The sequence below is a fragment of the Acomys minous genome (genome assembly GCF_964271855.1).
Source record: "Acomys minous genome assembly, chromosome: 3".
Classification (NCBI taxonomy): Eukaryota; Metazoa; Chordata; class Mammalia; order Rodentia; family Muridae; genus Acomys; species Acomys minous.
In genome coordinates this window covers 127572627-127588614 of record NC_140485.1, presented here as the reverse complement: position 1 = coordinate 127588614, position 15988 = coordinate 127572627, and the positions used below count along the sequence as shown (strand labels likewise).

General features: G+C 40.7%; 1 protein-coding gene across 5 annotated transcripts in view; it reads right to left on the bottom strand.

Moving 5' to 3' along the window:
- Positions 1-14662, bottom strand: part of GRM1 (glutamate metabotropic receptor 1) — a 379329-nt gene extending 364667 nt beyond the window's left edge. For 4 of the 5 annotated variants that reach the window (XM_084777504.1, XM_084777506.1, XM_084777508.1 and 1 more), the window contains exons 1-2: positions 14520-14662; positions 12100-13114 (exon numbers count right to left, since the gene is read on the bottom strand). In XM_084777504.1, the coding sequence (XP_084633630.1) occupies positions 12100-12799 (700 nt within the window). In that variant the 5' untranslated portion in view covers positions 12800-13114; positions 14520-14662. Of the gene's footprint in view, positions 1-12099; positions 13331-14519 lie in introns of those variants that run through there. The other variant, XM_084777505.1, reaches the window with a different exon arrangement.
- Positions 14663-15988: the final 1326 nt, after the last annotated feature.

Here is a 15988-nt window from a genome sequence, read left to right as displayed (position 1 = left end):
TGTCACTGCTCACTGGCACCAACTCTAAGCTATACAAGGTACCACATGCCAACCTTCCTAGAAAAGAAGAAAATATAGCACCCAAAGGTTTCAATTGACAATAAATGTGGCAAACTTTTCACAATTAAGAGAAAGGTTAAAGATGAATACTGTATTAAGAAGAATCTACCTACAAAATATGACAGTAATTGAACTTCTCTTTGTTGTGTTATACTTTTATGAAGAAGAAAATTTAAAAAATAATTTATATAGAAGTCAATAAACAAACAAATACTTCCAAAGTTTCTGGGCTTTGAAAACTGAGTTACTAGTCTGGCATCTCCTGGCATCCTTCTTTACGCTGTTAGACAGGAAGAAACTATGTGACGCCATGGAAGCTCTGATATCATGAAAACTTTACTAAAGTAGAAAGTGCATTGGAAAAAAGCTATCCTGACTTGGCCCTGATGAACACTTACTAAGTGTATGCAAACTAAAAGGCACTGCTGTGCCTGCTGGGAATACTCCAGTGAACAAAGCCAAGCTGAAGCCTCACCCTGCGGCAGTTCACACCTGACCAGGAATGTTATTCCACTTCATGGAAAGATATCCTCCTGAGAAGAGATGTTCATGTATTCAGAAATTTGGATAACTACAAGGCCACATGCAGCAGTCATTTACATTAGCTGATGCATATTTTTAAAAATCATTGAATGTAAAAAAATTAATAGGCAAATAATATTAATATAATTTTAAAATAGGTACATTGTTAAATTGACATTTTTGTTAATTTAGAGACTCACAACATCAGATATTATGGCGTTTGATACATAGATGTCTCTGAAGGAAATTATTCCTCAGTGTGTGGGAAGGCAAGTACAAACTGTCAAAAGGTCGGCAACAGAAATGGATTCCAAAGGGCCTATTCACAGTGTAGTCCATGCACCTGAGAACCTGTAGGAAATTCAGAGTCTCAGGCCCACCCCAGAGCCACCAAGTCAGAACCTGTGGCTTAACAAGCTCCCGGGTGATCCATCAACACACTAGAGTTTGAGAGGATTCTGCTGGTACCTTGCTTTGCACCCGGAGAACCTAAAAATAACCTGCTGAGAGGTTGAATATAAGCACCTCAAAAAGTAATCACTCCCTTGATTTTTTTCATTTTTTAATAAGCAATTTCTTTCAAGTGAGATTTTACTTTAAAATCACAGAGCAAGGATCTCACACACTGAACTTTCCCTGAGAACGCACCATCACAGAAGAAAGAAATATGAACCTCATCTTTTCACAGCTTCCTAAGTAGTATTTCTAGCTCACTACTTCAAAGAATAATTTGGTTCTTGTGTACATTAATTCATAGTCCCCCCTCTGCCTGTTGTGTTTTAAATCCATGGCCATCCATAATAGAATAAAGAACTATTAGGTATTTTTGACATGTGATCATAATAATAAACTAATATGATAATAAACTAATAACAACAATAATATAGTAAATTCTGCTGCCCGAGGATTGCTTTGTAGGTGGTGAGCCTCCTTGTACACTCAGTAAGGCCAAATGCTAGTTGTAGTAATTTGAATGATAATGGTCCCCATAGTCTCATAGATTTGGATATTCGGTTACCAAAGGGTGGCACTACTTGAAAGAATTAAAATTAAGACGTGTGGCCTTGTTGGAGGAAATGTGTCACTAGGGATGGCCTTTGAGATTTCAGAAGACCAAGCCAGGCCCAGTGGCCTTCTTTCCTCCTGATGCTTGTGGGTCTAAATATAGAAATTCAGCCTCTTGCCCTGCACCATGTCTGCCCGCATGCAGCCATGCTTCCCGCCATGATGACAACAGACTAAACCTTTGAAGCTGTAAGGCAGCCCTCAGGTAAATGCTTTCCTTTATTAGAGTTGCCATGGTCAGGGTGACTTAGAGCACTGACTAAGGAGTTATGATCCAGGACGTCCAGGAAAGCACAGAGAAAGTTAGGCAGTGGATAAAACGCATGCTCCCTCTGAGTCCATAACCGAAACAGCACTTTACAGATCCAATCTCTCCTGAGGACAAGAGAAAGGACTTCTGTAAATTAACCAGGGCCACAGTGGGCCTGCTCAGTGCTGCAGAAGGACAAGAGAACAGTCCAGGCACAATTATGCTCTCCCACACAGGACAGACCATTTAAGCACAGGCACAGAGCAAGTCCTGGAGCCCGCTGAGGGAGACGATATACACGCTCAAAGAACTCAAACTGGGGAGGATCATTTAAGGAATATGCAGAAGAGCGGCTCTGCCCTGCTGCAAGATCACTCAGGCACTGTTCTGTACAGCTTTTCTGTATATAAAAGTTTTGGGCTGTGACGTGGCTTTCTCATTCAAGTGCCTGCTGTGCAAACAGGAAGACCAGAGTTCAATCCCCAGTGCCTACAAAAAGCCTAGAGCATGAAACAGGCCTCTAACAAGGGGATCCCCATTGTGGTGGCACTCAAGGAGAGCCTTTGGGGGAAGTGCAAAAGTTATGAGGTTTCTATTCTCCTGATTGATTAAGCCAGACATTGTGGACCTGATTGATTAAGCCAGACATTGTGGAAGCCATAGGAGAAGAGGTTTGGAGAGGAGAAGAGCCGACAAGAAAGGGACTGTGAAAATGGCATCCCATACTAGTGTTATCTTAACTCCTAGATGCTACTATAACAAAAAATACCATAATTAGATTATTTATGAGCAACACCAAATAATTAGCTAATGTATGTATTTATTTATTTTGAGACAAGTTATCAGCACATAGTCCTTGATGGCCTGGAACTTACTATGTAGAAAAGATGGTCTTGAATTCACAGAGATCCACTGGCTTCTGCCTACTGAATGCTGAGATTAAGAGTTGGGAAGCACTATGTTTGGCTTTAAACAACATAAATTACTTCTCAGTTTTGGAGGCTGAAAAGTTCAAGAGCAAGGCATCAGGAGATTTGGAGCCTGGTTGGGGATGCTCTCTAATTCCAAGGTTTACTATACCATCCAGAGTGCTGAATGACCCATCTTTCCAAAATACCATCATGGTTTATCTGTATCTGAAACCCTTCATTGGTTCACCATTAGTATGAAATAAAACCTTATTCTGAATCCATTGGCTCAAGGAGTGTACCTTATAACAACCTCGGCCTTTCTTCCCTTCTCCTCTCCATATTCTTCATAATTATCAACTCTTTGGGTACTCACTGTATTCTGAATCAGTGTTTCTCCTTATATCGCTCCTTATCTTCTCCTTATGGAGTGGATCATAGTTGTCACCTCGACTGCAAGGCCCCTCTGAATGCTTCTTCCCACTCTTTCCCTAGTCACTCCTCTCTGTGACCTCCCTGCTTGCTATGGGTTCCTATGGCCATATTATATGAATAGAATGCCAGTCACTACATGGTGAATGAAATAGGACTACTGTCTGTATATTCCTGTTCTTTAATCGCTATAGCAGACTTCTGGCACAGAGAAAGCTCCCACTAGGCATTTATTTTACTTAGAAATTTGGCCGTGACTACTTCTTCACCAGCAAAGCAATATTTGTTGACAAAAAGTGAAAATAACAAGCAGTCTGCTTATTTGTTCAGGAACGGAGGACTCAATTTGCCTATTCTAAATTGTCTCCACTATTTAAATGTCCAACATCACCTTAGAAACTATTCTGTAAGCAGCTCTCTACTGAAACTCTATCAACCATTTGTTTATTGCTTTTTTTCCCTTCCATTCCCTTTAAACACACACACACACACACACACACACACACACACACACACACACGTGAACTATGGCAGGCACTGAGCTACTCAAGGGGCTGGAATCAGAAGATTAATTGAGTTCAAGAATTCCTGGACAGCCTGACCACACTTCTCAAAAAACAAATAAATCAGACAACAGAGAAAACTGACATGGGTTGATAAGAGCTATGAAACATACTGAGTAACCAAAAGGCTTACACTTATGGACCCAGTCAGTAGATATGATTATTATGAAAGCATAGTGTTGGGTATGCTGATCAATGTTAGAAAGTCATTAAGCTATACCTCTCACCTAATTTTCACATCCCTGCCATAAAACGTCCCCACAGTCCTTTTCAACATCTATGCTAAGACACTCTTAATTTGAGAGAGTAGAAAGCCTGACAACAATAATGGTATGTATATTTTATCTAGCTCATAAACCTATGGGAGTTTCTTTTATACCTTTTACCCATAATGAATGAAAAAAAATAGTGAATGGTTTCTATTTTCCTCAGAATGTGAATATATTGAATAACTACTCAGAACTGAAAATTTCCTTTCTCTGAGACAACGGCATAAGATTACCCATCTACAAGATGATTAATATGTACTTATACCAGAGTAGAATAGCCCAGATGTAAAACCAGAGCCAGATCAAGTTAAACAAAAGAAAAAAGAAAGAGAGAAAGAAAGAAAGAAGGAAAGAAAGAAAGAAAGAAAGAAAGAAAGAAAGAAAAGAAAGAAAGAAAAGAAAACAAAACGCTGTGATTTGGCTCTTTCATGGTTATGTGGAAAGCTAGAGCAAGAAACTTGAGAACAAAATAAGTTGAAAAGGACACTATGTTGTTCAAAGACTTTCTGCTATTTGTACGTTCAAGTTCAAAAGTAGAGCACACTTTGTGATACCGTGGAGCCAAGACGTCGGGGAAGAGGGCTGCTAGAGTGAAGGCGAAGGACATGGGGTTGATATCTATTACCTAAGTGTTGCATCAATGAATGTTACAGTCATCCCTAACTAAAACAAGAGTTGACATTGACAGGATGGCATTCAGCCATGAAGATGAATTTACAAGAGAGGATCTCTCAGAAGCTGATGAATTGCAACAGCCTAGCTGAGTACCATGAAGCTGGAGCCGATAAGAACATCACATGTAAACAGTCTACAAGGATGGGTCATGTGAGCTTTAAATAACCATAGGTTTAATAAAAACCTCTTATGCAACTCTAAATAACTACTGGCTTTGCTACCAATGAATGCCATGTTCCTGGGTGTATCATCCATATTCATGTGTGGCCCTAGTTTACACATTTGAAACATGAAAATGTTTCCTGAAATACATACCAAGTCCTGTACTTTTAACCATTTCATCTTCAGATTCTAGGCTTGTAGCCAAGCATCCACATACCATTAACTGGTCTTTTGTATTGGTGAACTGGGAAAAATTTCCTGTCTCTTTTAACAAACTTTAACAAAGGCAACTGAATGGCAGATCTGTATACGAGCTCCCTGTTTTACAAAATACTGCTGTAAATTAGTATGTACATTACATTACATGTATGTACTATAACATTAAGCATCATTCTTAATTTACAAAAATTAAAAAAAAATAAACAAAATGAAAGCATATAGTATTTCCCATAGTCCTTTGGACATCTATTTTAGAAAGTGATCAAATATGGTTTTTAAAAATCCAATAGCCTATCACTACTCATTTATTTCTAATTCTTCTAAATATACTTCTAAATAGAAACTAAAAATAGTTTAAGAATCTTTATGACAATAATAGGAGTAATAATGATAACAGTTGCTATTTTTTATTGTTATTTTAAGTTATGTTCCAAACACCCAGAAAAGTATGTGCTTTCATAGTTGGCTCATGTGTTCATTAGTGAATTTCCTCAGAAAGGAAATAAGCCAGATATGGTGCCCATTCTCCTACCACGTGTAAGGTTGAAATAAAGGGATTGTTTAGACTCTGAGTCAGCCTGGCTACATAGTGACTTCTGGATACTATGGGACTCTGACATTAAAAGAAGAACAGCTGTTATTAGTAACCAAAGAATTTCTGTTCCCCAAATTATTTTGTTTCACTTTCCAATTAAGGCTTTTATTTGACTTATTTAAGGATTTAGCTTTAATTAACAATGTTAGCCTGAATCAGTAGCATATTGGCTATGAAGTTAGCAAAAGAGAAAAGCCTAAAATCAATGCTTGAGCATTTTCTTAGCACCAAGTTTCTTCTTAGATCAATAAATTCTTTTTATAAAAACATTACTGTCACATTTGGTATAAGAGTGCCACCAGGTAAAGAAAGCAAATATTCCTATAAGAATAAAAAGAATTTGTGTAAGATAAAATTTAAAGTGTAGATATTTATAAAGAATTGTAAAGGTATATGAAATAAGTAAATATTTCTACAAAAATTCAAAATCTGATGATACTCTCAGATGGGTGAGATGGAGATAATTTTGACAAGGCTTTATATTCTGCCTTCAGTCTATTTTTTCAATTACAGTTTTTGTGAAAATTGACAACCTTGGTGAAATGTTCCTTCCAATGTAAAAATTAGAATAATGTGAACCTTTGGTTGTAGATATTCACCAAATGACATTGTGTGCTGGCCCCTCCCACATCAATTAATACACAAGACAGTTCCCCACAGGCGTGCACACAGGTGAGTCTAATCCAGGCAATTCTTGGGCAGAGGCTTTTCTCTCAGAGGACTCTAGGCTTTATCAAGTTGACAATTAAAGCTAGCACTTAGAAAATGGGTTTAAAGGCCGGGCACGGTGGCACACGCCTTTAATCCCAGAACTCAGGGAGGCAGAGGCAGGAGGATCTCTGTGAGTTCGAGGCCAGCCTGATCTACAAAGTGAGTCTAGGACAGCCAAGGCTACACAGAGAAACCCTGTCCCGAGGGGAAAAAAAGAAGAAAATACGTTTGATAAATATAGCCAATAGAAAAGAAAAAGAGAAGTATTCAAAAGTTTCAACCCAGTACTGTTTAAGTAAAAATAAATGTGTTTATAAAGTATATCCAGACACAAAGTAACACCTGATATTTACTTTGTGTTTGAATACTTTGTGTATTCAAAGAAAATGCCTAGTTCACCTTCTCTAACAGAAACTTGGAAATTATGTAGCATAGTTTGCAAAACTCACTTTGTGAAACATTAAACACAAAAGGCTGGGGCCTAACAAAACTAATGCACCCAGGCTGGTTGTGAGCTTCAGTTCTCCTGCCTCTGTCTCCTTCAGGAACACCTACCTACTGGCCTGCACCACCAGAAAGCAAGCCCAGGACAGTCAGTGCTACATAGAAAAACCCTGTCTCAAAAAACCCCAAAACCAAACAAACAAACAAAAAATAAACTAATGCATGAGCTTAAAATACATAAGCAAATGGACTAGATGAAAACACGCTTCTCTCTGTTTTTCTTTTCCATTCTTTCTCTTGCTGTGACAGGTTCAAGTCAGGTATCTTTGAATCCGACTGAATATGGTGTGCTCGTGCTTTTTTTGAAACCCAATTGGTACATCGCAAGATCCTTTGTGACTTGTCCTTCATGTCCATAAAGATTCAAGGAATCTGAGAAGAATCCTCTTCTGTCTTTAGTTTTAGTCCCTGGCCCAGCCTCACCACTCCAAGTAATTAAACCTGTTTATTTTCCTGTCATGGACTTTTAACACTTTCTCTACCTGTTTCAAATGTTGTATTCCCAAATGGAATCTGAGCCAAAATTTCATTATGTCCAGCTAATAACTATACCAAAAAGATTTTTCATTTTCTTAACCATTTATAAACTTGTGTTTACAAATGTCTAAGCTGCAATGATTAGTGCTTGCCCGTTGATTTTTTCACATGTGGTCAGCTCCACCCTCTTTAGACTATAAACTCCTTGGTAACTGAGACTTCCTTTAAAAATCCTACAGTTTTTATGCAGCTGATGTCCATGTGTAGTTGAGTATCATTTGCAACGGCTCTTCATGTAAACTGCGCATAGTTATTTACGTACCTGAGATGGTATGGTTTGGAATGCAAAGTTATACTCTCAGAGCAATCCACACTAGCCTAAGTGAATCCAGACAGTATCCCAGAAGTAATTTGCTGATGAGGGAATATAAGACTTTACACCTGATATTTTATTCAGGTTTTGGTGTATATTATTACCACCCAACAACAAAGAGCTGGAGTGCTCTGGTGAATTAACATCACAGAATGTACTTCCAGGTTACAAAGGCAGATGTAAGAAAAATAACTTTACATTTGTAAGGAAGACATCAGATTCCTATTCTTGAATACAATGCTGGTCTTAGTGACACAAATTAATGACACCCAAGGACAGAAAGAAGCAAGTTATTGGTATGGGTAATATCATAGAATTTTAAGAGATTTTTTGAGATATTAATTTGTGTAAGATTTCCTTGAAATTAGCAATAAACACAAGGAAGTCAAAAGATAGAACAGTGAGCCAATGAATTGATGAGGAGAGGATTCTCTGGTGATACATTTTACCTAAAAGAGGAGTCTGGGTTTTCCCTAATGACTCTTAGTCATCGAGGGAGAAATGCTAGAAACTTCAGGGCATCAGTCTCAGGTGTTTTGAAAATGGACTGAGAGTCATGTGCAGTTCTGCTTCTAAAATTAACTCCTAAATCATCTCATTAGAATACTTACCACAATTAGACAGTCTGGAGCTTGAATAAGGGAAGAGTGAGGGAAGCTTTGGTGTCTTTAATTTGTTGCTCTAAATAATCTTTCAAGACACTACTATTCCTTGTTATATGATGAGATGGAACAGTTCATTAGTAGAATGTCCTATGCAGTAGATTGCAGTCAAGACAATAAAGGAAAGATACTGGAAAATAGGCAGGAACTATGACAGTACTACATTGAAGTCGAAGTTAGTATATATAATTTTGTGAGAAAAATCGTGCTTAATTTATGAATCTACAACTTAGATTTTCCTCTGATACTATGACATTTTAAATTATTTTATGTCAAATCCTGAGATGTTTCTGAAAAATAAAAAAATCAAATATTGAAAAGAAGCGCTCCACCCTCCCCCCTCAAAAAGGTAAACTACATGTCAAATAAAATGTGACACTAAAATGGACACCTAACTAAACAAGAAGTCACCTTAAGGTGGAGATTTGCAGGAGAGAACATCTTCATTGAAATCACTGCCTTTTTGCCTACCTGAGACCAAACACTAAGAGCAAAAGTCTCAAAGCAATTGAAAATAAATCCAGCCCGAAAGAAAACGTGTTAATGCCACAGACGCAAGGAGCTCCTTAATAAACTTCCTTGGAGCTTTGAATTTAATTACCTGAAAGTCTTACTTTGAAAAGTTGGTTTGTACAACCTTTTGAGATGATTGGTTTAACTTTTGCCCAGCAATCTTCGTTTCATCAGAAGAGTCGAATAAAATGTCCTTGGCCGAGATAGTCTTCTTAGAAGTGGCTATTTTAGTACTCCCTGGATCACATAAAGACACACATTTCAAGTGAGCATCCAGGGTGGATTGGAATTTTACTGGTACATAAACAGGGGTCTGTTTGTATCAATATCCCTTTTTTTTTTTCCTCTACAGACTCACAGTGTTCAGGAACCATTCAAGAACCATTTCTGGAGCTTCTACTGGAGGAGCTTTATGTGCACCTGGGTCTCTCATGTCAGTTAAAGTGACAGTTGTCCTGGAGAGGAGTTTTAGGACAAACAATTCAAGCTTGAAAGCCACATATAAGAATGTAATGGCTAAATTCCGGTTGTGAAAATAGAACAGAAAATACCTCAAAGTTTATTTCAATGTGAAATAAAGTACTAAATTAATATACAACTGGGACAATGAACAGACACCCCATCCTCTGCTTTTTAAAGTTATCAAAATTAATTATAGAAATAACTATACTAGTGTAGCTATGTCTGATATGAACTGCACTGGGCTTGTTCCTGATTTTAAAAGAAGAGGAAGAAAAAAAGAAGCAATGGTAAATTCACTAGTGAGTGACTAGGCTAGAGAGGAGAGGAAAGGTAAAGGTTGCTGGAGGCCACAGAATTCCTAAGCTCCAAACTGAATGTTAAGACTAAGCAGTATCCCTTACTGAATAGTGCCCAGATGGCAGAGACAGCCCTGGTATGGGGTCTTCACAGCTTCTTAACAGGAAATTCTCACCAGTATGTGGCTCCATCAAATCTGAAGACAGGAAAATTACTATGTGAACCAAGGAAGTTCAGCCACAGTCCCTGAGAAACAGAGGGCACAGCCTCAGGAAAAAATGAGTACTCAGTTGGTGCTCACACGAAGGAGCTCGCACACAATATCTTTGGAGTTAGAAGAAAATAAAAGCAATTTGGTTTTCACAGGTGGCCCGTGTTGTAAGAGGATAAACCAATTCCCATTAAAAAGAAGAAAGATAGTGTGTCTAAATGACCAAGTGAAGGGTGTGACCTCCTATGATAAAATCAAGACCAAAGTCGGTTCTTATGGTGTTCTGTGGTCAAGATGCAGCCTGGAATAGATTATGGTGTGGAGAACACCATTCTTGCCGTGCAGTGCCAATCATCCCAATCATGAAGCAGAAAGACACCCAAATGGGTACCCAGGTGAAATCGAGGTAGGTACTTCCACACCAAAACCAGCAAACCCAGCTCCAACTCATTTCCCACACACGATCCCCTTGCCAGAGGACAGCCATGACTATCAGTTATTTTAACAACATAATGCTTTGGGAACCCAGATTTAAGAGAAGAGGATCTCCAGGTGCCTTCCTCCCCAATTACTAAGGTCAGTAGAGGTAGGAATATTAAATATTCAAATGAAGCACAGTCTGGGTTTTGCTATTCCTTGTTGATTAACCTCTCCAGTGCTGATATTTCACACACTTTAATTTGTGCTTTAAACAGGCTTTGCCTAGACACTAGAAGAAACTATAATACTCAGACACAGTACATAGCATTAAGCCTTAAATGTAAAGAATCAACTGCTGAATTAAAATTTTAGGTTTAAAGAACAATGAGTTTGTGCTCAAAAGAGATATGAAAGGACATCACTGAAAACAAAGATGCAGGAGCAAGAATCATGATATATATATATATATTTTGTTTGTTTGTTTACATTAACTAGAGCCTACAACCACTGTAGTAACTGAACATTGGGCATTTTTCCAATGAAACCATATCTTTGTCCTTTCTTATACTGTTTGATTTTAAGAAATATGAATGCAATGGTTTTCAACCTTTTTTTATGACAGATAAAACCTTGTGAATTGTTATCTTAAAAGTTAATTCATACACATGTGCTCAGTTTTCTTATAAACCCTTTGGGGAAGCTAGAATTCATGAGCTGAAAAATCTCATTTTACCCAATACTCTACATACACTTTGGTGAATATAGTAAAGAAAATATTTTATGTAAAAAAGTTTCCAAGAATTCATATCTATAATATTCTGGGGAAAAAAATCAAAGCTTTAACCTCAGGTCAAACTACTTCATTTTTAAGAATCCATTTTAAATCTGATATCTGCTGTCCTTTTGTTGGTGATTTATAATTGGTCTCTCTTTAAATTCTGAAGAGCAAGGTCATACTCTTGAAGACTATAAACCCAAACTCAACTCCAAGACATTCTCAACACCATTTCTTGAAGAAAGTAAAAACAAAAACAAAAGAAGGTAATTTTTTGGGAGGGAACGCTGATTTTGGCACATGAAGGCAGGGGAAATAAACAAATGGTTTAAAATATTTACTTTTGTATGTAAGGTATTCCAGAATTTATACGGGCCTTTCTGACCTCCTGAAGAAGATGGCTGCATGCCCCCATACCTGGAGAAGCTGTGCGTGTGTGACTAGGAACACAGGACGGCAATGGAGCATACCTTTGGCTGGCTAAGACAAGATAAAACTTACAAGCTCATATTTCAAAACCACAGGAGAAGGCAGGGAGTGGGGTGCGCATGTGTGTGAATTATTCACTTTGATGAGCCTGATAACCTTCAGAAACCATTGACCGTTCACTGAAGGGAAATACAGTACCTTTACCTTGGACCCATAACCCTACCTAAAAAAAAAACCTCAGACTATGAATGCAAACCACCTTAAGATCTGTAAGTCAAATCCTCTGCTAGACACCTTTACACGCAGTTCCCATATCTTTTCTACTCCTACCCCCAGCAACACACTAGAATATGGTTTTACTGCACTGTAATTACTAGGGGAGGAAGATAAAAAGCAATGCCTAGGTGGGCGTGCACTAAGAAGGATAAAGTCAGCTTCACGCTGTGCTAGAAATAAAAAGAGACTACATGCACTGTGCTCCTGGACACAAATCATACAATTCCTTGGCTTTCTTGGTAGTTTTCTTTCCAAAATAGAGTGCCTACCTTCCGTGTGGACTGCGGAGACATAGGTCCAATTGTAACGCTTGACTATGTCAAGCATCGCCCTTGCCTGCAAAGTGTCAGAAGGGACCACCCTCAAGAAGTATTTGTACAAAGTTTTGTCGCTCAGGTCTATGCTGGTGGCAGAATAGGCGATCTGTGGGATGTCAAACAGCTGGAGAAGATTCTGGACTTGAATGGCCACAGAGCTTGAGCCAGGGCCTATCACTCCAGCAATAGGCTTCTTAGTCCTGCCTGGGGGGAGGGTCTGACCATCAGGCAAACAGCGGTTCAACCCATCCTTCTCATCTCGGATGGAAATCAAGGAGTCCCTGATGAACTCGATACTCTGTTCCAGAGCCACTGAAGAGTGCCAGCAGGAGTCCCGGATCTCACTGCCCAGAGTGATGTTGGGCAAGAGTACTGGGTCCGCGTTAATCTTATCCAACGTGTGGAACATGGCCTCCACCCTCTGGATACCATACTGTTCTCTGATCTCCCCACACTTCCTTTCGGGTACCTTCTCAGCTGGAGGCTGATGATGGACTGAGAAGAGGGCTCCGATGATGACATCTCCGTCCATTCTCGCCACGGAGCGCTGAGAGGAGGCACCCGCCAGCAATACTTTTCTGTCGGGAATTCTAGGCAAAATGGACATCTCCAAAAAGATCATTGGGAAGAAAACCAGGAAGAGCCGGACCATTGTGGCGACAACAAGGTTCACTGCGGGCCAGCCGCGTTCCCACGCCGGTCCCGCCTGCAGGTTCCCAGCGCGAACCACCCAGATGCCCGCCGCTGTTTTTCACCGCTTGGTGCCTTTGGCTAACACAGCTGGTTCAACGCTTCCTCTGCCTCCACCGCCTCTCTCCCCTCCGCTTCCTCCTGCTGGTCCTCCACGACCGCTCCCACGCCCTGGGGGCGTTCTTAGAGGAAATCAAGTCGCGGTTTTTCACTGGTGCCTTTAGGTGTGTGGATCAGGTGTGCAGTGAGCGGCGTGTTAGTGGCCGTGAGCTGGACACTGATGATGAAAGAGGGAAGTCAAGGCCCAATTACCGGAGAAATTGTATTTAAACTCTGGGGTCTGTGATGCTAAATATTGTCCCATTCGCTTCACCCCAACACAGCCTTCAAAAACAGCTAGGGAGGCAGCTCTGACCAATGCCTAAAGGGTTGTTGTACCCTGCTTGCTCGCTGCTACGCTCTCAGAGTCCTGAGAAGTGAGGAGCCCGCTGACCCACCCCCCTCCTCCAGCCTCAGGTCCCCTCTCAGTTCCTCCAAACCTAGCAAGTTTTCTCAGGTGATGGGGGCGGCAAGGGGAGGGGGAGGAGAAGAGGGGAGGAGCTAAGCTCTTCAACCTAAGAGAACTTTCCTGGATTTGAAAAGATCAACTTTTTCCCAGAAGAAAATTTGGGAACTCTTCGCAAGGTAGAAGTGTTTTTAAAAGCAACGCAAACAATGAAAGCACATTTCACTTTAACACTTAAGAGCTGAAGAGACCCTGACACACAATTTTAGTAGTAAATGTAAATGCGACAGCTTGTGAAAAGACCATATTAGTTACTAAGGCAACGCCTGGTCGTCTCCCTGTGTTGGGGTTTGGTGTGTTGCACCCCCTAAGAAATAAGGCTTACTGTAGATATTCAGGGAGGAGTGCAATAGGTAACTTGTTTTTCGAGATGGGATTGGGGAAGAGGAGGGTATCCTGCATCCGCCTATGTATCGGGAACCCTTGGAGCTTTGCATCACAGTAAGAAATGGAAGAAAGGAATAGGAGGTCGACTTTGGCACATCAGCCTGAGACACCCCGAGGTCAGAACCCTGGACAGCGCTCGGAGCTATGAGGCGGCACATTTCCGTGCAGCGCCTGCAAATCCGAGACCTCCCCTCCCTCTTTCTATCTTCTTTCTTCACATTCTTCACACACACACACACACACACACACACACACACACACACACACACACACACACACACACACACACACACGACACACTCCCTTTCTATCGCCTCTCTAGCATCTCTCCACCCTCATTCTCTTCGCCTATCTGTTCTGCAGGTTTATACTCCAATCCAACTGCTTTGGGGGTAGAGGCACCTGCGGGGCTGAAGTTGGCTCCCTCTCCCGTCCCTCCCCGATCCCTTTCTCAAGGTGAGTGTCAAGATGAAAAGGGGGCTGCAGGAGCAGGCGGGGAGTGAAAGCTCAGGAAGAAAGGCACAAAGGGGGGGGGGATCAAGCCAGCCGCCCACCGCTCCTCACAGCTTCTCAGACATGCAGGACTCAAAGAGATAAATAAACGAAGATCCTCCTGGATCCAGGAAGGAATCCGATAGATTAGAACAGTACCTTCCTTTAGGGGTGGGCTTCACCTCAGGAAGATAATTCGCTCATCTGAGCCAGGTTGGGGTTTGTACTCAAGACCTACCTGAGTCGAGGTAGACAAAGCTATTGGTCCGCAGGTCAGAGGATTGCAGCTGCCCTCGGTTCGCAGACACCTCAGCTCCAAAACAGACGGTGCAAGGATGAGATCTGGGCTGTACACTAGTGCCCTCTTTCTTCAGCACTATTTTACCGCAAGGAAGGGAAAAAAAAAAAACGGGGGAGGGAGGCAAAGTAAGGGAAAAAAAAAGCAGGTCACCCAAGGTTTGTCTAATATCTATTAGATATAAAAACCAGTCATTTGATAGAGGAGGAAGAGAAACTAGGGAATTCAGGAGCCATAATTTTTCCACTACTGTACTATCTATCTGAGAGGACTTAAAGAAGCTACTAATGCACATGGATATTTAGTAATATCTCGCCACAAGAGTGAGGGGCTCCTAAGCTGTTCTGTGGGTTGTTTTCTTTCTTTGCATTTATCTTAGAGACTGACATTTTTTTCTCTGAAATAAAGGGCATAGACGGAAAAACAATGTGTGCAATGTGCGTATTTATCTACCTATGGATAAGGCTCTGTTGGCAGGTTGCAAAGACATAGGGAGAGGTTTCATGGGGTGAGACAAGGGAAAGGAGGAACATACACATCCTCAAACAAGATAAGCCGCGCCCACCTTTTCCAGGTCAAGATGTATCTAAATTGAGAACAAGAGGTCACATGAAAAGACTGGAGTGAAAAACACTTATCCAAATTCCTCCCAGACTGCCAGCGCCTTCGAGACAGGTCTTACTGCATGAAAACGGGAAGTTAAGTCACGTTCCTCTGGGGGCAGGCTGGCTAAACAGAAGGACTCCTGGCTTCTTCAGAGGACAAAACCGAATGACATGGAGCCCTTCCACTCTTAGTCAAAGCTCTTTGGGGCAAACCCCAGCCTATCAAGGGGCCCTTGATCATCACTGTGTTTAGCTCCTCCTGATATTAGGGCATCTGTCATATCAGGACCAGAGGGACATATGGGGCTGTGCATGTCTTCAACTGTGTGTGCTGTCAGAAGTTGGAAAGAGAAATGCCTCCAGTCAAGAACAGAAGGTCTTCCTGTTCTGGTTTTTGGTTTTTAATTTCCCTCAAGTGTCAGACATTTCTGAACCGTTTTCTCAGGCAACCTAAGAAGGATTTCCCTGTCCCCCTTTCTCCAAAGGAATGGACTAAAGCAAGGATGTACTCTACAAATTAAAAGGTCTCAGTTCTTAGTACTGGAGACAAAAACAAAACAGAGAGGCATTTATTTACTCAAGGGAGAAAGGAACACATAAGTGCCTGCCTTCGTACACAGGGCAGACACACTCTCTGAATTTTCAGAAGAGCAAGCTAAATGTACTCATGGTATCTCTCTTCCTCTAGCAGCCACTTGAGCTTAAATTTTAGATTATGTCATTCTGGCCTCATAGTCTCTAAACATGATTTTTCTTTAGCTCTTTCTGAGTTATAACATTGCATATATCAATCAGTAACTCCGT